This window comes from Corvus kubaryi, unplaced genomic scaffold (genome assembly GCF_017639235.1).
Source record: "Corvus kubaryi isolate FWS band 111438036 unplaced genomic scaffold, C.kubaryi_AGA036_p1.0 137, whole genome shotgun sequence".
Lineage (NCBI taxonomy): Eukaryota > Metazoa > Chordata > Aves > Passeriformes > Corvidae > Corvus > Corvus kubaryi.
Window position 1 is genome coordinate 29,651,179 of NW_024580671.1, and position 23,075 is coordinate 29,674,253.

General features: G+C 40.7%; 1 protein-coding gene and 1 long non-coding RNA gene across 2 annotated transcripts in view; both read right to left on the bottom strand.

The window, feature by feature from the left end:
* PRKAR2B (protein kinase cAMP-dependent type II regulatory subunit beta) overlaps window positions 1-17,208 on the bottom strand; it is an 83,025-nt gene extending 65,817 nt beyond the window's left edge. The window contains exon 1 of the mRNA XM_042018351.1: window positions 16,688-17,208. Coding sequence (XP_041874285.1) covers window positions 16,688-17,015 — 328 coding nt within the window. The 5' untranslated portion in view covers window positions 17,016-17,208. The remainder of the gene's footprint in view (window positions 1-16,687) is intronic.
* Window positions 1,119-13,912, bottom strand: LOC121659807. The gene is made up of 3 exons (XR_006014464.1): window positions 13,897-13,912; window positions 13,748-13,749; window positions 1,119-1,248 (listed from the first exon to the last, which is right to left on the bottom strand). It is a non-coding gene; the product is annotated as an uncharacterized LOC121659807 (long non-coding RNA).
* Window positions 17,209-23,075: the final 5,867 nt, after the last annotated feature.

Here is a 23,075-nt window from a genome sequence, read left to right on the forward strand (position 1 = left end):
TAGATTCAAAAAAAAACCCATAAAGTTACAAAAAAGGACAACTTTTCTTGTTTTTTTTAAAAAGACAGTGACTTAAGACTAAAAATTGATTCACCTTTTATAAGCTGAGTCAATGCATGACCTTTATGTTAAGTGTGACCCAAAGAGCACATGGTTTCAGGCAGGATTCTGTAATAGTCATATGGTAGGATCCCATATAAATACAACAAGTGCCTTTTGTACAAACAATTTGGTGAACGACAGTAGGAGTTAGGACTATCAAGGAATGCAATCTCTTCGGTGTCCAGACCGTTCTGCATTTCCTTCCTGTAAGGCTGAGCTGGTGCCCGTTGGGTTGAGAAGGACTGGTTGTTGGGGATGCAGCTCTCCAAGGCCATCCCCAGCATGTCCCACTCCCTACAAAGGCTGATCCCATTTGGGGCAGCTGCTGGCCAGGCAAACAGCTTTGCCTTTGCTGCTCCCTGAGGCTCATGCAGAACTTCCATCTGCAGTGTGCCCTGTGTCTCTGCCCCGCACTCCACAGAGGGTTCATGCCCTTTTGGGGACATGCTCTTCTTTCCACTAGAGCACAAAGCTACGTGCCACAGCCCGTGGCATAAATCAAATCTCTCCTGATGGGAGAGAGTTTTTAAAGTCCTTGCCAGGAGTTAGTTCAAGAGACAAACGGAGACTTTCAGCCTTCACTGCTGCTAGATAGTTGTTTATTAAGTCTTATCAGAGAAAAAGAGTCACTAGCATGACCCAAACATAACACAGAGCAGAGAATGGAGAAAAGTGTCCAATTATCAAGATTTACACAGCCTTTTAAAGATAATTTAACCAATGGTTACTAAAAATGTATATTATTTTCACTTTCCTACCAATTATTCAGCAACACAGCCAGGAACTGCGGAATTTTTTGTCCAATCATCCCAAATTACTTTTACTGCAGAATATGGAGTAGTAGTAGAAGAAGAAGAAGAAGAAGAAGAAGATGAAGAAGGTTTGGAGAACAACAACAATCCTCCATTTTGATAGTTTTTATTCTTATCTATTTACTACAAAGAGAAGCCCAAAACCTCTAAATTTTTCACCCTGTGACAATCTTACACAGTAGTCTATCATCTAATTCACACCACTGTATTTTCTAGTTCTTGTCTGATAGTTGGCAATTTTTCCATGGACAAAGGTCAAAACAGTGTTGCTCAGGGGGCTAAAAACCCTTCAAAACAGGCAGAGAAATATTCTCTACACTCTGGGTTCCTACAGCTAGGGTTACCAACAATCTTACCAGTACTCTTCTGTGGGAAAACCAGGAAGAAGTCAAGCTGGCCCAGATATAATCTACGTAGGACAATGGCAAAATTCTCTAAAGCTTTCTCAGTTTGTTACACTTTGAAGGGCAATCTAGCCTAACCAAACCATATAAGTCTCCTCTGTTTACAAGGGCTTTGCTGATTGCTCATGTATTCCTGCACTTTTCAAAGACAGACCCATTATTTTCTATATCTGGCCAGAAAAAAATGATGCACCAGATAAAAATCTCTTAACTTCTAGCATCAGCTGGGCCCTGGCTTCTAAGATATAAAAGTTTTTTCAAGTACTGTAGGCAAACAATGGTACATGAGCCCTTCACAGCCCTTTGCACACATACTGCTACTGCTGCAAGCTGGGAATGGAAAATATTCCATTTCATCAAGTTACAGGCACCAGTGCAAACTACTCAAAGATGCACAGCACGCCTGTGACATGCATGAAGATTTAACCTAATTTGTCTTAACTCTCAGAGCCCTATTTTTAATTTGTGGACAATTCTTCTTCCTTAAAAGATAGTTATCAAGGCATGAGATTAGAATAGACCAAACCTTAGCCTTCAGTCCAAATTCCTTTGTTTTCCAGACTTCATCCAGATCCACGGGGTATTAAAATAGATTTTTTTCCCCACAGTTTTTAAGTATCTTTTATGACTGGTGGGATATGGGAAGTTACCCTTAGTTGCCATACTGCACCATATATAATCATTTTAAGATGTTTTTATCACTAATTTGATGTACTACAAGAGCTTCATCAGGTCATTCTATTAAAAACAGACATGTATGTATTTTCTAAAGCATATAGATTCACAGGCACTGTAGGTGTTCCTGTATCATGACCTTAAAATTTCTGGAAGTATTACAGATGAACACTACCCAGTTTTACAGACACGCCAATAATTCTGATTAACATGCCTCTTTCATTTGTTTCATACCTCCAGTGCAAAATTCTGCTTTTTGCTTTTAAAACAAAGAGTTACTTAGAAATCAAACTACTTCCATAAAATATGTAGGATCTGAACAATAGAAAACAGCAGTCAAATGAAAGTAATATGTATTATCTTAGATATCAAAACTACTAATCACCAAAAATACTTTTTTAAAACTGAGACCTATGACTAAACTTTCTTTTGATACAAACAGAAAAAAAAGTGACAGTTTTGTATCCTGTGCCAAATTTCACGTCACGTTCTCACTGGAATTTATGTAACTTTCCAACTACAGACTACAAAGCTTCACTCTTCTTTCCACTCCCTTAGGCACAGTCGGTTATATGCATCTGATCCTCACTCTAGGAACACAGAATCCCACGTCAAACAATAGCTACACTTGGAGAAGTTACCCTTAGAAAACATTGCAGCTATTCAATCTCTAATACAGAATTTGTGCAAGAAAGGCATGAGGCTAGTTTCAGGGGGAAAAAATTCTATTAAAATGTACTGCATTAAAAGCTCTTGCTAAGACAAAAGCTAAATTCATCCCTTCATCAAAAAAAAAAAAAAAAAAAAAAAAAAAAAGGTAGCTCTACAGCTCTATAAACTGTTTTGTCCTGGAATGCAGAACACAAATTAAACCACGTCAGTTCTTAGCCAGAAGTAAATATAAAGTAGGGTTTCCGGAATAAATGTGTACATCTTATTGGCTCTGTCTTTACATTTTTAAAACAGCACATGTTTATATTCTGATCTTTGTACATTTTCCAAATGAAAACAAAACAAAAACATCTAAGTAATAGTTTTCAGTAATAACCAGGCTCCTGTTACTTTCCGAGTGTCAGTCACAGTTGGGTAACTGCTCCAAGTGTCGCAGCAATTACATTTCTATTCTGGATATTTAGGAAGAAAGAGTGCTGTTCCACAGAACCTGGTCTGCCAATTTTAAATTGGTTTCAGCACAAGCCATTCAAACACTGGAAACAAGCAAGGGCAATTTCATTTTCAAGTGATACACAAATTCCTTAACAAAAGAAAAAACTGAACTTGCTCTACAATTTTGAACTGAATTTAACAATGAGAAAAGCCTCAAAGGAAAGGAGTTTCCAGTAATTTGTGAAAAATAGAAGCTGATACCAAACTAGTACCTACCATGAAGGATAGGTCACATAGATTCAGTCTTGACCTTCCAGCTGATCAGTACTAGACACTCACAACATCAGTATTAGATGGCTCTGAACCAGTCAGGTGCTTCCTCCACCTGAACACTGCAGTGCACTTTTAGAATCCTCTTCTTCTGAATCAGACTCAGCACTGCAATGGTACAGTACACACTCCATGCCATATACCCACTGCCCCTTTCAGGCCATCAAGCTGGATTTTTTTCACTCCAACTGAACTGAATCCATACCAATCAACCAGAGTGCTGGAATAAATTCACACTATGATTTAAAGAAACAAAGAAGGCATGTGCCAGTGTGTATGTTCAGAGCTGCACAGTCAGTTTTATTAGTTCTTCACAAGCAACTGTGTAATAACTTCAGCAAATTAAATATCAAAACTTTAAAAAAAAAGAAGAAAAGAAAAAAGAAAGAAATTCACTGAAAAGGACATTGCAATAGATGGCAAAGGTGAGACATCAGATTGCAATGTATTGACCACAACCACATATGATAACTGCTTTCTCAGAAGCTAAACACATCTTAGCAAGCACAGAAAACTCTAGGCTCATAAAAAGAACAAAAATAATTTTGCTTGAAGATTGAATATCCCCATGGCAGTGGAATGATGCCCTGCTTGTGCCCATGCCAGTGGGGGCCTCTAACAGTGCCTTCTGGGACAGACCCCTCCTGAGGGGTGGGACCACAGGCCAGCTCCCAGAAAAGGGACCTTGGGTCTGTCACCTCCAAGCTAGAAGAGGCAATAAATCACCTGCTTTATTAGGGAGAAGCACTACTATTCTTAACCTGTAGGATTTAAGGATGTCTTTCTGAAGCTCATTTACATGTTTAGTTTTGATTCTGCCAAGGATCCAGATGCTATAGTAACAGAATTCTTTCAGAGTTGGACACAAAAACATTTTTCTAACAGGAAAAAGCATATTTCAGTAAGCCCCAATGAGGTACAGGCTGACACCAAGGCTACATTGATCTGGATCCAAGAGTACTTGTCTCCTGTTCTGAAAGGCCTATATATGCATCTGACATCAGCTCAGTCCCAGATGGTTTTATGTTATGTGGTGTTACAGCCATGGAGACAGTGAGTGTCATGCTAGAATTGTAAATATCAATCTGACTCCTTTTGACTGAGAAGGGTGATCACACACATTTCTGTGATTTATCTCCCATTACTGTAAAACAGAACGCAAATAATACTTTATCTCAAAACAAGGGAAATGAATCTTAGCCCATGATTGAGCTTCTGGATAAAGAGCAGGTCAAGCAACCTTCTTAATTTCACATACTGTAAAAAAAAAAAAAAAAAAAAAAACAGAAAAAGAAAAGAAGGAAAATGAAACACTTGATACCCTCTTAACAGCAACAAAAGGTGAAAAACAGGAATTGTTCTTACTGTCTCCTACTACCATTTGTTTCTTTTTGTTGTTTGTCATTTCTTTGGTTTTTGTTTTTTTATTCCAGTGCATGAGAAAGATCTTTCAGCCAAAAGAAGGTTGAGATGGAAGAAGTAGGTTGCAACTCATTGCTGTACTTTTGTGCTCCATATAACCTTCCCAGGAAATATCTCTTTCGTGGAAATGGATCAATGACATCCAATTTTGGCAGTAGCAAGAAACTCAGGTCGTTCTAGCAGTATTCACAGAAGTTCTTGTTGAGAAACTCCTTGAATTTCCAAAAACAGTCAGAGGACAAACACCTACATATTTGAATGGGAAGCCTAACTTTCTCTCACAAGCTCGAACTGTTCTTTGATTAGACTTCCCAAGATCCCAAGACTTCCCAGTCTCCCTATGCCTTCCAAACCCTGCATCTGTGCTTAATGAAATAATTTGAAGAATGGACTTGAAGAAAGTATGACATTGTTCCTCTTCTTTTTGCAATTTTTTTTGAGGCCACAAACTGAAATAATTACTGATGAGCCATGTTCATATGACAATATATTCCAGATAGACAGCAAACTAAGGTGCACTTAAATCAGTGACTCCATTTTATTCCTGATACTAAGAAGGCAAAGCCAGAAGAACAAATTACTTCTTTTTGCAAGGTGGATAATGGAAATAAATCTACATCTACTCCCACCTCAACTGCCAGCAGCAGCTACATTCCAATAGAAGGGGAAAACTGACAGCTTAGCAAGGGAGACGTGCAGAAAAATACTGCAGATAAAATTTTTAACAAGAATTGAAGTTACTAGTACCTAAGAATATATAACCATCTATCTTCTTTTAAACCAATTTTTTATATGTGCATTAGGCATTAAACAGTATTTCCTGTAGGCTGAAGCAACAGGAAGGAAGGCAGGCTGTTAACTTTGTGTTTAAATTACCTCACAGATGCTTAAATATTGTAGTGGTGAAGGCTAGATCAAAGTTTCTCTTGTTTAGACTACCTATTAAAAATCAGTAGAGAGAGATAAATTATCAGCTAGAAGATGGCTTTTAGAGAAAGATGCCTGAATGTTACGCAAAGGCACTGAACAAAATGGCTGGAAAGAAAAAGCACTGTGCATTGAAAACTGGAAAATAAAAACCCCCAAAATAGAACTAAAGATAAAATGATGACTGGGTCTAGTACTAAAGAGACTCATGATGAAACAGATCAATAAAGCTACTGGGTCCTAATTTCTCAATTTCAGTAGAAATTAGGCATAACTAGGAACAAAAAATTAAACCTCTCCCTTTAATGTTTAATATCATCAATTATTAAGAATATACAATTTTCAAAACTCATTCATGATGAAAAAAGGGGTTTATAACAATAGTAGAAAACATTATGTTTGAAGCCTGAATAAAATTTTAATATATGTCTATAGCACATATTGTAATTGTTTCTGACTGCAAGTGTGATGAGTATCACAAACATTGTTTTGGAGGAGAACAAGAAATCTCGGGACAATTCCAGCCCTCTATTAGATGTTTTTGCCCCATTAACCATTGTTAATACAGGAGGAATACTGAAACATATTTACCAGCTTTTAGACATTCATTTCCAAGATGTTAAATAGCAAATTTCTTGAACAACGTGTATTTCAAGGACTTGTGGTATTAGTCTGCATTTTTTAGCAAAGGCAATTACTGGCCCAAAGATGGAGTTCTTCAGCATCAATGAAAAGTGTGACAGCTTCAGAGAGAGGCTCTAAAAGGGAACAATTTCGGAGGTAAAAATAATGGGAAAGAGATTAGAAGGACCAGATCAGTGTCTGATAATATAACAAATATATATTCATACGTGAGGTCATCCAAAAAAATGCTATAGCAAAGCTGTCATGGAGAGTTTGAGTTCAAGTTAACCCATATCCTGCAACACTTGCAAATGCCTTATAACTGATGGGAATGACTTTTGGTTTTCACACTAGCATTACAAACTATCATTAAAATCAAAATGGGAAAACACACCAAGCCTTTCAGGCTGTGTTCCTGGGCAGGCAAGTCTGAATGCTTATGCTTGGTTCCACCTTGTATTCATCCCAACACTGAGAATTCAGTACATCTTTTATTTATAGTCTACACTGAGGCTTTGCAAGGAATGTTTTCTTTCCAGTGTTGGGCAAGGATTTCTTTTCTTCCTGTCTGGTATGCTTTACAATGGACATGTCTGCTAAAAAGTTGTAATATGAAAACACTACTACTATTTATAAAAACATGTTTGACGTCTGCATCACAGGGATTCAGAAGGGATTGATGCTGTTATAAAAATCTTTATACAAGCAGGATGGTATCTGGAACGACTGAGCCGGAAAGATCACATTACTTCTCCTTTCAAAATCTATTTTATACAGCAATTTTCTAGACCCTCCATTAAGGAAGCCTTCATAATATTTACTAATTGTCCCTTTTAGCCCAGCTTTACAAAAACCACTTCAGTCATATAACTGGAACAGTATGTGTAAGGAAGCTATTCTCATTATCAGCCTTTACCTGGTCAAGCTATCAGCTTCAAATTCTTGCTCTGATGATTTTTTTCTTAATCTCATTAAGCAGAGTAATTTAAGAGTCAAACACATAAGTGAAAAACACTTTCTGTTGTTACAGCATGCTTTTTACTACTCAACCTTCCATTATCCAGAGTGTTATAGCACAATAAAGCAAGGCTGACTAAAATTTGGATTTTTTTTGTTGTTCCATTCTTTATAATTTTGAATTATTTTTATAATTTTATCTGTGGTCCACAAATTACTTTTCTGAGCAGCAAAAGGATGCTAAAAGGATGCCATTTATGGAAAGGATGGCAAACTGTCACATGGTTGTTGTATAGTTCATTCTGAGGATACCTTGTACCTATAATCTGCATTTTACTCCTACGTACTTCAGGCACCCTTGCCTGTCTCCATCCCCCGTCATTTCAGACCTCCCATGTTTTTGTATGACATGGTATCACTTGAAATACTGAATGAGGCACTGGGCATTTGATTAACATAATCTTTTTGATGTAACCCCAAAACTGTATGTCTTCTAGGCTACTTGCTGCATCGATTTAAAACTGGATTTGTGTATTACACCACCTAGAAACTGCAAATAGAAATTCTATGTGAATATTTCTGCTATTTTTATCACCAAGTGCACAAAAACTTGAAACAGAGCTCCTCAAAATTTTTTATGAAAAAGCATATTGACAAACATGATGTTTTTCTACAAGGAAAATGTAATAACACCAGTCAATTAGAACAGTAAAACAAAGAAGAGAAAACAAAGCACACTCAGAGCCAAATTTCACCCTCTTCGACGAAGTCTTGTTTAGTACTATGAGTGAAAACTGATCTACAGGCCAAAAAATGTATTCAGTAATGAAAAAAATTAAATAAAACCCCAAGTTTATAATTGTCATGATCAAAACATCCTGTTCAGTTCCATGCAGTAAATGGGTTATCATTCCTACACAGCACATGAAAGGGTGAGCCTAAAAAGGTTCCCTGAAAGGATACAGGGTTTCAGTATAAAACCCCTATATAAAGCTATCTAGACTTACCAGTATCATCATCCATTGTCCCAAAGAAAAGGAAAAATATGTATATTTCCCTGAAAATATTCTCATAAGACTACTTTCAAACAATACCATAATTGATGGATGTTTATAGTAATACCTACTTATAGACAAGCTTATTTCTTTTACAGCTTTATCTAGCATGTAGTAGTTCACGTATACATGGGCTTCATCTTTTATGCACCCATAAAACAACCTACAGTATCAAACAGACTATGTGATAAATGTATCATCCCAAGTAAAATCACCTCTTCTTCCTCTAATTATGAATGTCAAGACCTATTCCAGCAGCAGAGAACACTGAGCCACTTTTAATGGCTCTTTTTCTCAAACTCTTCTCCCTCCTTCATTCACTTTTTAAAAATCTCTCACCTTTTTAAAGCACAGAACTTCTGTATAATTACACTCGCTCAAAGCTCACAATAGGAGCTCAAACCTGGGGTGGGAATAGTTTCACTGCAGCATGACTTTAAGGCATTTCCATTAAAATAACAGTTGGTGAAATAACCACTGTGACTTGTATTAAGCATTAAAAGAAGGAACGTTTCACCATGTTTATTATGTACTGTTCAATATTTCATTTCTCATCAGCACCCTCTTAGCTGCCTATGAAGATGGCAGCTGTACCCATAGGCCTGTTTACTTTCTTGATGATGACCACTACTGTTACTTTAAAACAGAAATTGTCTGAAAACAATCTGAATTCTCCATAAAAACTTGAGTTGAAACTTTCATTAAAATACAAGTGTTATGAGGCTCCAGACATGGTAATATGAGATGACCATGTCAAAACATTTCAAAGATCTCTCAACATCAGATGACCAAGTTAACATCCATACAATGCATTGGCCACTGATTTTAGTTAAGTTCACATTTATGCTCTTCTGAAATATATTTATAAGCCAAACAGAATTTCAGTAGAAAGTTCAGGACATAAATTTGGGCGACGAGGGCTGTATCTGGGTAGAAAAATAAGGGCAGAGAATTTAACCTGCTCTCTCTCCCTCACATATGCTGTCTATTCTTTTATCTTTCACCCCTTACTTCAATTCTGTATCTCCTCCTTCCTCTTGTTTTTACCTTTGTATTTCCCTTGCCACACACGGACTCCTTGTCTACCTCTATGTCCTGCCTTCTACCTTGCCTTCTTGTTTCTTTCATCACTGTCCCAACAAACGAAATTTCCCAATCTAGAGGTCATCTTTGATATCTGAAAATCGGAAGCGCAGCAGCAGCCTGTACCTTGACTAATCTGTACCTTGTGACTTAAATGTGTGTTTTCCAAACCATATGTTCCAGATTTACAGAAGCAGCTAAGGCCAATAAGTCTGCAGAGATTTGATTGTTTAGGTAGATTTCACGCAGACTGAGGGAACTGGACAGAACTAGAGAACATAATGCAATACTTTTGCATAACAGACTTGGGATAAACCGTGGGATATACATGTATTAAACCAAGCTTAACTTCCTGACAGACGCAAGAAGCACCTCTGTGCAGGTTACAAACACTAGGTCATTATGCTGTAGGAGTACATTCTAAAAACACACACTCTCCTAGTGTCCAGAGATTAATCTTTATTCTGTTCACCAAGCAGGGAAATAAATTGTTTTTTCCATTCACTTAAATGTATAAACAGGAGTAAACACAGGGAAAGAAAAATACAAGGTTTCTCTGGAAAACTGAAATGAAGTCAGCAAGTGAAATAATACTCCTAGAGAGTTCCTGAGGAAGCAAGTTTTCCTTTGAAACAGACATGATATAAGCAAAAAACTGAGAGTTGCTGTGCAAATGTTAGTACTGACACTGCTTACAGGTTATAACTCCTAATGCAATCACTACAAACCCATGCCAGCGAAATTTTATGTCTTCCTATATGCACTGAATTAATGCTGTTCTCCTTTTCCAAGCTGAACAGTCAGCCAAAATCACCTCTACATTGTCTCCTTAGCGAAAAAGAAGCTGAAGACAAATTCAAATATTTTTGGTATAGTTCTACTACTTTTCTGTCCATAACTCTTTGGAATTTTCTCCTGCCTCTCTTCAATACACAAACTTAAACAAAATATTAGCCAGCAGAGACACCTCCACTCATGCATGCTTAATTTTGAGCACAGATGCATAAATACTTTTGAGTGGAGGCTGCTATAATTTCAACTAAGTTATTAATTTAAACATACTTATTATTTTAAAAAGTGGTTATGTCAAAAGTATTCCTTTCATCTACAATCACAAGTAGATGCATGTCTGAGAGGGAACCATACTCCTTACTACAAAGGCTACTAAATGGTAGATATTACAAGTTCACATTTCTAGTTGCTTATAATTTTGTCAAACTAAGCTTTTTGATGGCAAATCTCTCCACTTGACTAAAACATCTGTGTCAGATTAAGGAACTGAAAAAAAAACCAAAAAACCCACAGACAATAGCCAACTTGCTTGGGTTTACTTTCTAAAATAACTGTTAGCACAAAGAAAATATTTTAGTTTGCTCCTGTCAAAAACACTGGAAACCATTATTTCAAAAATCTGCATTATTCTGAAGACTTACAGCAAGGATAGAAAGCTTTGTGGTTTTGTGACTGTGTACACTAGTAGAAAAGAGCAGCCAGTAGCCAACCCCTGACCAAAGCCTACTGGATGAGCGAGGCACCCAATTCACGCAGCTGAATTCTTCTCCTTCCCAGAGTCTGTCTTCTTCCCAAACACCCATCCTGAACAGTTATTTACACACATTATTTACTCTTCACACACGTTATTCTCTGAATGACAGCAGGCATAGTCTAGAAAATTGCAAAGAGATATGGCCCAAAGCCTTGCCAAGGAGTGCTCCAACAATGCCATGCTCACAACGTCTGCAGCTGGAAACTTGTCTCTTCTAAATTGCATCCACAGTAAGGCTGCTCCAGCCTGGGTCTAATCAGGTTTGTCCTCATAATACAAATAATGTTTTATTTCTTTCTGTATTTCAAAAGAGTGACTGTAGAAATGATTAAAACTTCATTTCTAAGGTTGGCCAAGTACATATCAGATGGCAGTGCTTTCAGCCATTACGCATCATACCCCAGATTTCAGTTTGAATATACACATTTATAAGAAATTCACATGCTTTTCTATATGGCCCCTGATTTAATGATATCCCACTATGAACCACATGTATTTTTATATTGCTCTCTTGCTCTCACTGACCCCTTCCACTGCTCTAATCTACCCGTTATCTACACACAATAGACTTACAGGAAAGTTACCAACTAATCAGTGCTTTCTGGTTTTCTTTAATTTCAGGAAGAAAACAATAAAAAAGCTTAACAGAACTGGTGAAGTACCATTTAACATCACAAAGCTGGCACAAAAGTAGTTGTGTGCAAAGTTTTTTCTGATACTCTTGTTTCTACAATTTATCTATTATTTCAAAATTTTTATCAACAGTACATCTGTAAAGCACTTCAGATTGAATAAATGAACTAAAATAAAGACATGCCTTTAAAATTGGTATTGTAATGTAGAATATGTATGTTTTACCTACACAGTGATCTCATATTATTTAGGTGCAATCAGTGGGTTAAGCTGAGATATGCACTTGCATGTTCTAGCTCAAGTTTTCAAAGAAGGAACTCAAAGCAACCAACACACCAACAGAAGCACACGGGGGAGGAGAGGGACAGCTGTAGTATTTTCCTGTTAAAATACACCACTATCTGAGAAACACACCAAAACAAACTGAAGTAAAACAAAACAAAAGAAAAATAAAGTAAACAAAGGCTATGTAGTGCCAAATTATACATACAGCACTGCAATTTTTGAGTTTAAAGAACAGCAATGTTACCTCTAAAAACTCCTCTACTAATTCATATTAAGGCTAGAGGAAATACTAATTTTTAGCTACAGCAAATATTTTAAAACAGCTGTTACAAATTACATGGGTTATTACCCACCAAAATAAGTTGCAAATCAACATGTAAGTGGTAACATCAAAAGAAAAGCATAGTCACTGTAAAAAGAACAAATACTTTACTGAACATGTCCAAATTTTGCAGACACAGTGTAATAAATCTTAATATGTGCTTTAGACCTGTTAAAAGTTAGACAAATTTTCTAAAATGGGGCTCATTTTTATGTGTATGTCCTATTCAATTTAGTAATTGCTATTAGTATTAGTAGGAATTAGTTGTAACTGGTTAATGCTAATACACTGTAACCGGGCGGAAACACCAATTTAGTGTAGTGGTTTGGTCCAAAATACTCATTACTGTTTATCTGCTGTGAGATAAGAATTAGGAGAAATGCAAAGCAGGCACCAAACTTGAAAGAATATAAAGCAGTTTATTAACAGACCTAAAAGAGGGAAAAAAAGAAAAAAAAATTATACCACCTTCAGAACTCTCCACCTCCCCCCACCTTCCTCCCTTCTCCCACTGACAATGTTCAAAGAAAACCCTTAAGATGTTCAGTCTGTTTACCACTACCATAATAACCTTGTTCAGTCCATTTAGAAAGAGAAGTCTCTTCTTGCTCATGCTATGAAAACATTATCACAACGAGACCGCCGCCCACTTCCAAATACTGTTCAGTCCATTTAGGAAGAGGAGTCTCTCTGCCTGCGTGTGAGTCCCTTCCCCCGACTTGCAGCTTTTCCTGCAACTGCTTTCGAGGGTCCACTCTTGAAGTTTTTTGGGGTACAATTTTAAGGTTGAGCCGTTCAGAAACAAAAACAGAGGCCCTTCTCCTTCCCTGGGAGCAAAGGGTCTTCATCATCTTCATCTTTAGGACTATCTCTGGGAGCATCTCTAGGAACTGAGGTTTTCTCCTTTCCCATCTGGAGCAAAAGTCCTCATCTGGTCCATCTCTCCCTGTCCAAACTTCTCATGAAATTACAGCTGCGTCAGCATCTGCCTATCTCAGCGCAGGTGCTTTTGCTTACAAGTTGAACACTCCACCCCCCAGATCTTCATGAAATTACAACAGGACACTCTGATATATCATAGCTTCACAACAGAATTTCAGCTTTAAGCATCTCCTCTCTCTCTTCCCTCAGGTTTTCAGCTCTTCACAGCAATAAAAGGGTTAATCTCACCTCGGCCTTGCAGCTTTGCAGCTGGAATGTTGAATTTTTCTTATCGTAGTGGAGAGGGGGGAGAGCCGAGCCGCTCCGGCTGCCCACAGCAGGGATGTGGGGGGGTTCCATGGCTGGAACAGGTCCATGGCTCCAGGATGGCCGTGGCCCGGCCCGGCCTGGCCCAAGCAGGGCCTGGCCGGGCCCGCTGGCCCCCACACGGGGCCTGCAGCCACCTGTCCCAGCGCCGGAAACGAGAGAGAGCTTGGGGGGGAGTTTGCCTATTCTTAAATGTGGATCACAGAGGTGGTCACAACTTTAAGTGGCTTAGAGAATTGTCCATATTCAAACTGGCCAGCTGATAGGTTCTATCAGTTCCCAGAGGAAACTGTAAGCACCCCTTAGCAAGGACGTCCCTTCCGGGACTATGCTTGCTAACCTATGACATACACCCATGCAGGACAATTAATATATTTTTTAAAACCAACAAACAAATCAAATAGAAGCCCTAAAAAACATGCCCAAATTAAACTGTGAGTTCTGAAGGGGATAATCTAAATATTCTGAACATAAAGAATATCCTTTCTGAGGTCACCTTAACTCCAGGTGCCAATTCAAAACTATGACACCGATACAACAAGTTGTCCCTCCAGACAAGGTAACTGCTTTTACCTTTATGTGGTTTCTGCACCTGAGGTAATGGACACAGCAGAGATCTGAATAGAGTTTAATTCAAGGTTCACGTGTAACTCTTAATCCCCAGTACAGGGTTTTTTTCTTTTTAACACAGCTTATGCCTCATCTCATCATTTCTGAAACAGGATAATGCTCATGTACCTTCCAAAATACATTTCAAGGACAAAACTAATACTGACAAAGAGTTCAACTGCAGTGCTTGTAGGTATTTAGAAATATTCAGTGGGGAAAAAATAGGTTTGGAGCATTTAGACTGAGAGCTCAACAATGCTCTGTTTGAATTAATTGAGGAACACTGTCAGTTTGACATTTCAAGTGTAGTGCTTTACCAAAGAAAAGATACCACCACCAGGTCTGACCTCTTTCACAGGGGTTTTCATTTTACATCTGCTCATCACCTTTACAAATTTCTTGTCCTCTCCTAAGGATGCAAACAGGACAAATCGGCTATACAGAAGCAGTTTAATCATTCATAAAGGCAAAAGGAAAAATTAAATTTAAAAAATTTGCCCCAAACTTAAGTTCTTAAGAATTGCTACTTCTAGAAACAGAAAGCAAAAGCATAAAAGAAATATGCTTTTAAATTGGTATTTAAACCCATTAAACAAATATTTGAATACTTTATGCCTCCAGTTATTAACAAAAGGCTGAGTGGATGCATTGTTACCTTAAAAGAATATATTCAGAGAAGACATAAAATTTGAATTTAAAATACACACTCCTGCATAATGCACACATACACAAGCACACTATTAGTAATCATTTACTATGAGTTACTTCTTATTAACCTTCATATGGCTTCACAAATATTTTCATTTTTGTTTCTTTTAATTAATAATTATTTGAACTGACAGAAATTACAAATCATAATACAATGAAACAGTCAAAATATATTAAGCTTAAAAATGTGATATTTTAAAGGGTTTTTGTCAAGCAAATAAATCAATTAGTCAAACTAAGAGATTCTAGCATGTCCCTTAATGAGAATATTGACAATAACGGCTTTCCCTCTTCACAATCACAACAAAAAGACTGTCAAAAGAATCTTGATTACAGGTATTCATTAGAAAAGCTTAGAAAGCTTCTTAAAGCACCTTGTAAAGTTAGAGGTATGTAACAAATACATACTAATAAATAAAACTACATTTCTGCACTTTCCTCCATACAACATTCCAGTTCTCCATTTATCAATGAGATTGTTTGGTGTTATAATTAATGTTTGAAAAAACACACCTAGTGTTAGTGAATTAAGATAATAAATACGTTTTTTCTTCCATACTATAACCATTTCAGTTTTCAAAGACACCAAATTTTCAAACTTCTACTAATGTCACAATCAGCATTAGAGTTTTAAATTGCCACATAAATCTGCGGAATCTGATTGACAGATTCGATTTCTCATTAAATACATGAGGGTATAGCTGCAAAGAACAGATGAAAAGAATGGTGACTGTCTTATGGGGTAACACGAAGCATTTTGAAAACTTACCCAGTTCTTAAACGCCTACTTGTTTATCTACGTTTCCTGATAAAATGCACATAACACATCATTTTAGATGCACTGATACTCAACAAGCAAACAACTGCCTCCTGTACTCTGCTAAGTAAATCTACCTCCAGCACGACTCGGAGGGATGACTGCTTTGACGATCTGATGAGATACGCTTCCACTTCAAGCTATCCTCAAAAAAAAAAAAGATAAAGATGCTTGGATGCTTTCCTCTTCCCCATCTAACCGTATTGACTGACCCTTCAGTCAGCCTGCTCATGGAACAAAGGCAAAGCACTACGCACTCTTCAGAGAGAGCTCCTACCCGTCCCATAACCCACACCAGCAGATAGATTGACACAGTCTCTAAATAAAACCTGTCAGCCACACAAAGATAAGGTGTCATTAGCTGCGTGCAGATCGGTGTTACCTTCAAACACAAAGATACTGCATATGTTCTTTGCTGTCACAGCAACACTTGTTCCACAGGCCCTTCTAAACGCAGAAAATTTCACCCTGGCTTTCAGGAAGAAATCTTTAAATTGTGCTCTACTTTTTAAAACACATATAAGTACATCTACGTAAAATGCTTAATCAAGTGCATGAATACAGCAACATGCCCATGAGAGGTGTTTTCTAAGGTAGACATACCTACTAATTACAGAATGCAGATTTGCTCTCTTCTGCTCTTATAAAACGGAAACATACAGATCTTTGCTAGACTGTTACAGGCTCATACGCTACAAGCGAGGCAGCTGGTGCTACCTGTATGCCAAATACCCAGCACCGCCGAACAAGGGAAAGCCCGGGAGGTTAAAGTTTGCCGCGGGATACGGGAAACCTCCCGCGGGCTCCGCTGTTTGGCGTCAGCGCAGGCGGTCCCTGCCCGCTGCCCGTGTCCGCGTACCGAGGCCAGCGCGCTCCCGCCACCCCTGCGACCCCCAGGCTCCCCACACGGCGAGCGGCCCGGGCCGGGACCCCCATCCCTCCGGCCGCGCACCTGAGCCCGGGCGGCTGCGGGAGCCCCCCCGCCCCCACCCCCGGGGCCGGCGAGGCGGGGGAGCCTTACCCGGGAACTGCTGCGGCGGCGGCGGCGGCGGCGGCTGCTCGTCCTCGCCGCTCTCGGAGTCGGTCTGCATGGGCTCCTCGGCGAAGTTGACCCCGCGGGCGTCGGGGGGGCCCCGGCGCGGCGGCTGGGTGCCCCTGTCATGGCCGGTGCCCGCTCTGCGGCCGCTCGGCTCCTTCTCCGCCGCCGCCTTGGCCGTCGCCGCCTCCTCCTTGAGGCGCCCGAAGTACTGGAGGGCGAACTCCAGCAGGTCCCCGGGCTGGCTCCGCAGCACCTCTACCGTGAAGCCCTGCAGCAGCTCCGTCAGCCCCGCCGGGATGGAGATGCTCATGCCGGGGCCGGCCGGGGGGGCACAGCCCGGCCAGGAAGGGGGAGGGAGAGGGGAAGGGGAGAGGAGAAGGAGGAGAAGGAGGAGGAGGAGAAGGGGGAGAGAGCCCGGGGCCGGGGGTCGGCGGCCCGGGGGACGAGGCGCGCCCGGCGGATCGCCCGTGGGCAGCGGGAAGGGGCGGGCGGCGGCGCAGGTGGGAGCGGGCGGGGGGCGGGCCCGCGGGGGGCAGCGGCTCTGGCAGCCTTGGCGGCGGCGCCTCCTCCCCCCGCGCCGGGGGAACCTCGCGCACATGTGACCCGGGAAACCATGACAACCTCCCGCCGGGGACTGCGGCCGCCGCACCCCGCCCGCCACAGCGCGGGAGCCGGCGGCGCGGCGCGGAGGGGACGGCGGGGCAGCGCGGGGCATCTCTGCCCCCGCACGGGCTACCCTGCCGGGGCGCGGCCTCGCCGGGCATCGCGGCCCCCCGCCACCCCGGGGCTCCCGGGGACCCAAGCCTTGAGTGCCTTCTCCCTGCGGAGGCGTCCAGGCATCCGCGCTGGCGACCAGCGGGGATTCCTGATGAGCGGACATGTCCCCGCTCAGGGAAGGACCGCAGTGCATGTAGCATTTCATAGCCGATTACTGCTGTGCTTTTTCACGGCCATGCATCACCTTAAAGCTCTTCTCCACATCATTCATACGCATAGATGTGCTATCTACTTATATTCGTCTATATTATTTAGGATGGGAGGGGTGCTGTGGTGCTAGCAAGAACATCCTGTTTGCCAGCTGGTTGTTTAAGGTCCACAAAAAATTTAGCTGGAGAAAGAAACAATTGTTAAAAAATGGGGGAGAAGTCCAATTTAAACACTGCTGAGTGCCAACGCTCAGCATAGACTCTCTTCCAAGCCATGCTGCAGAGACTACTTAGCACAGTGGTAAGTGGGTGCTGCTTGTCATCACCAGGAAGCTTAAATGTTTTAAGTAGAGTAAGTAGCAATTACGGGTGCCATGTTTTTCAATGCTTCACTAAACACTTCTTGAAAGTGAGGTCTGTTGAATGCATGAAAACTGCATCCCCCCCTGGTTTGTAATCGCCTCTGAATGTTGGCCAGCGTTTTGGGGTTCCAGAAAGATCTGTTGGAGTCTTATTTTTGTGCTGCAAGCAAATTAACTGCTAAAATGTCTAAGGCTGGGACAACATGGCTGTTTGATAATTGATTTCATTAAACATTCAGCATTAGTCAAATGGCCTTGCAATGAGCTTCATAAGGGCTTAGGGTAAGATCAGCAGTCAAAATCTGAGTTTGTAGTAGCAAGATACTGAAACACCTGACCTCAAAAAAATAATGTGACAGCATAATACAGCAATCTCTATGACAGTTTTCACACAGATAAGGATCTCAAAGCCAGTTTTAAGTTGAGTCAATTTCCAAGTGGAACCCAGTTCTTATTGTGTGTGTATTTTCAAATGGAGCTTCGTTCACAAGTTGTATCTTCAAAGTGTTATAGACCAGGCAAATTAGTGAAGCGAGTAAACCATGCCTGCGTGGGTGATATCGCTGCCCTGTAGCAGGCAGGAGACACCTCTGCTAGTGAAGCTGTGGAATACCTTCAAGGAACATCTCGTGGCTTCATTTTACTGTGCAGGAAAAGCCTACAGCTAGCCACTAGTACTTAATTGAAGTTAAATTCACTGTTGTTTAGCACTGTCCTGCTGGAGGAACCTCTTCAAGGTTAAGCTAAGTCATCAGGGGGCAGACCACGAGTTCTCTCTGGACTGCAGAAGATTGCTCTGTCATCAGACTCTAAGAACTGCTGCAGTGTCCAGGGGGCTCCCAGCCTTGCCAGCACACCCCCACTTCATGCCATGTCCCAGTTTTGGCACACCCTGATCACAGCTGCCTGTTGGAAGCACTGCTGGTGCAGCATGGAGCCACATACATTAAAATGGCTGAGAATCAAGTGCAGCAGGAGAGCTGACACCTGTACACCATGGACAGCTGCATAGCTTAGTCTCTCTGGAGGGTGGGTTGGCTAGAAATGCCAGATTGGCTCATTCACAAGTTTAGGAGCTTAAAAACCTTCTCACACCACTGAGAGGGTTGATCTGGTTGTGACCAGGCTGAGAGATACCTAAGCTTTGAGGAAGCCCCCAGGAAGGGAAGTGTTAGTAATTAGTGCCTTCCAGGCACTAGGTGTTCTGTGAGCATATAATATTCCATTTAATGGAGTCTTCCAGGATTAGAAGGGTTGTCACCCCTGAGGTTTTGTCTTAGCCAGACAAGGCAGTCTTTTTTTCTAGGAATTTACTAGCAGCATAGTGTCTTTTGCCATCTAATCAAGGACTCCCCTTGTTTGTCAGAGACTCCCATCCTCCCAGATGTAAAATGAGATCACTTCTCTGAGGACATCCTCAAGATCCAGCCTTTGATGTTTCTATGCAAAACTGGGATAATTTGAATAAGAGATTCCTAGGTGGCAGAACTCTAAAGAATGCTTCTTTTAAAAAAGAATTTCAAAACAGCCCAAAATGCTTGTGCCCAGTGAAACTTATCCCGAATTTTGTGTATCTCAAAGGATGGCAGCAAACTTTGTAGTTCAAGTTGGTGTCATCTGGTTTCCTCAGATGCTTTCTGTTCCAAAGACCTTGTATTGATATTTAAATTGCTTTTAAATCCTCATAAGGAGGACAGCTGTCAAAAATATGTTATGTCTAGCAGAGTGAACAGTTAGATGGAGTATTGGTTCACACCTCTCCAATGAGTTTTATTAGTTGCTACTAATTTTTGTGTGCCATTCTAGTTCAGCTGTAAATATCTTCTTGAAATGAAAGAGAATATACAACCTACAGAAATCCTTTTGTACTGAAAAAGGATTGGGCAGAATATTCCCCTCACAATTCCCAAGGAAATAATCTAAAGACTTTGTTGTCGCCTCTCCTCCCAGCCAACAGATGCACTTTTCATAACACACTGCTCATCTGCTTTGCATGTCGTTCTTGTCCCTTCACCTGGTTTGCAGCAGTGAAAAACGGGGAGATTAGAGCTAACAGGGGAGAAATAGCAAGCACTGTGCCTCCCACAGGACAGTTCCAGGCAGCATGCTTCAGACAGTGGTTGGGAATACTTTGCCAGAGCTCAGAGAATGAGACCTTTTCTGATCATGTGGAGAGCAATGAACAGAGTGCAAAGGGAAGAGTCAGACTTTCAAGACTTGTCTTTACCAGGGTAAATGCAAATTTAGTAAATTTAGTAAACTTTGCCTGTCAAAGTCCATCCAACATCCAACTATAAGCCTTTTTTTTTTCTGCCAGCTTTCAATGTTTTGCCTGAGAGGAACACTCTTCTCCAGTCCTTCTGAAGACATGCTCCCGAACAGCCATCTCCTGATGAGCCCGGGCTAAGCCTGCAATGCCGTAGGTGCCGTGCAGAGGGGCAGAAGTGTGCACTGAACATCAGGGGTGTAAGCCAGGGTAAAGCCCTCTCTCCCCTGTGGAAAGTAACTTTAGCAAGCGCACTAGTGGAGTACAGGCTTTTAAATCCTGCTCTTTGTTACGGTGTTGCAGGCAAGAGGGACTGTAATTACTGTGTCCTTGGAGCAGCTGCACAGCTAGCAGAGAAAGAGATCCTGATCTCATCATCTGCAACAGTCTCTCTCAATTTGGCAGCCTAGTAATTCCCAGCAGTGGTTCTCCATGGAAAGAGTTCATATTGTTGTCTTGGGACAATTGTACTGGAGAAACACAGGGCAAAGCCTGGCCCTCTACCTAATGCAGCATAGTAGGAAAAGACTCACGCTTGTGTTCGGGAGATGTTGCTCCCTATATTTCCTGTGGTTAAAAGATCATTGGTTTGTGTTATCTTAAATCTTTTGTCCAGGCTTTTGAAATTTTAAATGCAGATGCACTTTGCATACTGCATGACTAAAAAGCTGCTGCTCAGAAGGCACCTGCAAATCCCTACATGTTTTATGCTTACTTCAAAATCTCTTCAGTTATATGGTAATGTTTTTTCTAGCTGGCTCTTGATCAAGTGACAGCTGGTTTGTAAGTTTGGAACAACCACAGTTCATAAGAATAATCATGTACCAATTTCTGATCTTCCAAAATACCTTTAAAATGTTACATGTATTGACTTTCTTTTTGTCCTTCTCAAGTTGTTCTGGCTTACTAGGCAAATCTGGCTCACAGAATTTTTTTACTAACTGTTTTTAATGGCAATCATTCAGCCATGAATTTGCCAGCTGTAGGTTACGGGCGGGTTCGGTCGGGACCGGGCGGACGTAGACGGATGGAGAGATCTCTATAAGCAGGTCTTGGGACACAGTCGGTTTATTGTAAAGGGCGTGGGTATTGGGGCACTGCTCAGAGCTGCTAGACTCAGCTCTGAGCAGGCCCAAGAGAGTAAGCAGGTGAGAGAGAGAGAGAGGGTGTAAGAGCAAGAGTGGAAGTAAGAGTAGAAGTGGAAGAGAGGAATAGAGAAGAGAGAATCAGAATCAGAAGTGAGAATGTCTGAAGTCCTGGTTACAATACAATAAATCATCTTCTGTACTGAATATTCTAATTGTCACTAACCAATCTAATACAAGATACAAATCCTATAGCATTTACATACAGCCTATAAGAGTCCTTATATTACCATAGAGTGTTACATCTTAACTTCTAAAAACTACTCTTTGGACCCCTTCTGCTGAGCTAGTAGGGTCTGCTCTGACCCTTGGACCTGTTTGCAAGCAGAGGGTATTGTTTCATCAAGAGGGGATTACTTCAGTGGCCATACCATTGTTTCCTAGTTGTTCAGTAACTAAGACCTGGTATTTCAAAAGTGGCTTTCATTTCGATGTTGCCTGTAGTTTTCATATTCCCAAAATCTTTTGTCAGGCAATCATATTTCCAAGGTTTTCCTGTTCCATCTTCCCCAACAGCCAGCAATAACAAAACTGCAGTTGTGCAGATCCATAGTTTCACACTTTCCTGTTCTCATTAGAATGATATGTCACCATTATTGTATTACAAAATCCATTACCATACCCAAATCTATTTATCAGAAAAATGTTTGGTTCCATAAACAATATAAGAAACTAGTGCCTATAATGTCTTAATCAAGTTTGAACACATTCTTCATGATTCTTCCTTCAATTGAATCTCCTCTGTCTCATAGTCTTTGCTCTACCTGTGCTTGTTGTTCTGTGGATTCAACTTAACTCCTCCCCTGCCTACTGTAAATCTAGAATGGCAAGAACCAAGTAGCCATTTACATACTGAAGTAAAATTGTTATTTATGCCAATGAGGGTTTTCTCTGAGCAAACAGAAAGCCCAAGTTCAAAACCTGGATGGAAGGAATCCACCTGAAGAAACAGAATAGTGGCAAAGCAGTATACATGAAATACCCCCTGCCATTTTCAGTACCAATTCACAATCAGTTTAACTAGAAATACATTTTGAGGAGTTTCCTCCCACAAAAGGGCACCTGCTAACCATGGAACAAGTGTTCATTTAGTCTCCCTTGTATCACCTTTTTGGCACTTGTAGTGCTATGTAGTCAGTGAAATTAAATGTCTGATTAGTGCTGAGATGAATCATCATGCTGTCAGGGAGAAGAGAGCAGAAGTGGTGGCTCAGGAGGAGGAGTATCAGATTATCTGCAATTCAAATTCAAGTTGGCTTACGTTGGTCCTGAATCCAAGTCTTCCATCCACCTCATCTACTGAGATAACATGTTCAAAAGAATTGTAGAGTATCACATATTCTAACCGCAAGTCCCTTGCTTTTCCACTCACCCTAGTCTTTTTAACCCCAAACTGTATTTTCCAGGGAGTATGAGCTTTGTGACTTACTGCAAGCTCTGTTTACAAGTGTTACTATTCAGTAAATGCACAGCTGTTGATTTCCATTGATATCTGTTGTTTGTAGTCCTTGATATTCAGGAGCTACAGAATACTGTCTCTTAGAAAAGTGCTCCTTTTTATGTGCCTCAATTTGGGCTCTCATAATCACCTGTAATTTCAGAAAAGTGTGACTAGAGTTTCTAAAGTCAATATAGTGAGTGCTGAATTTGTCATTAGAAGTAAACCTTCTC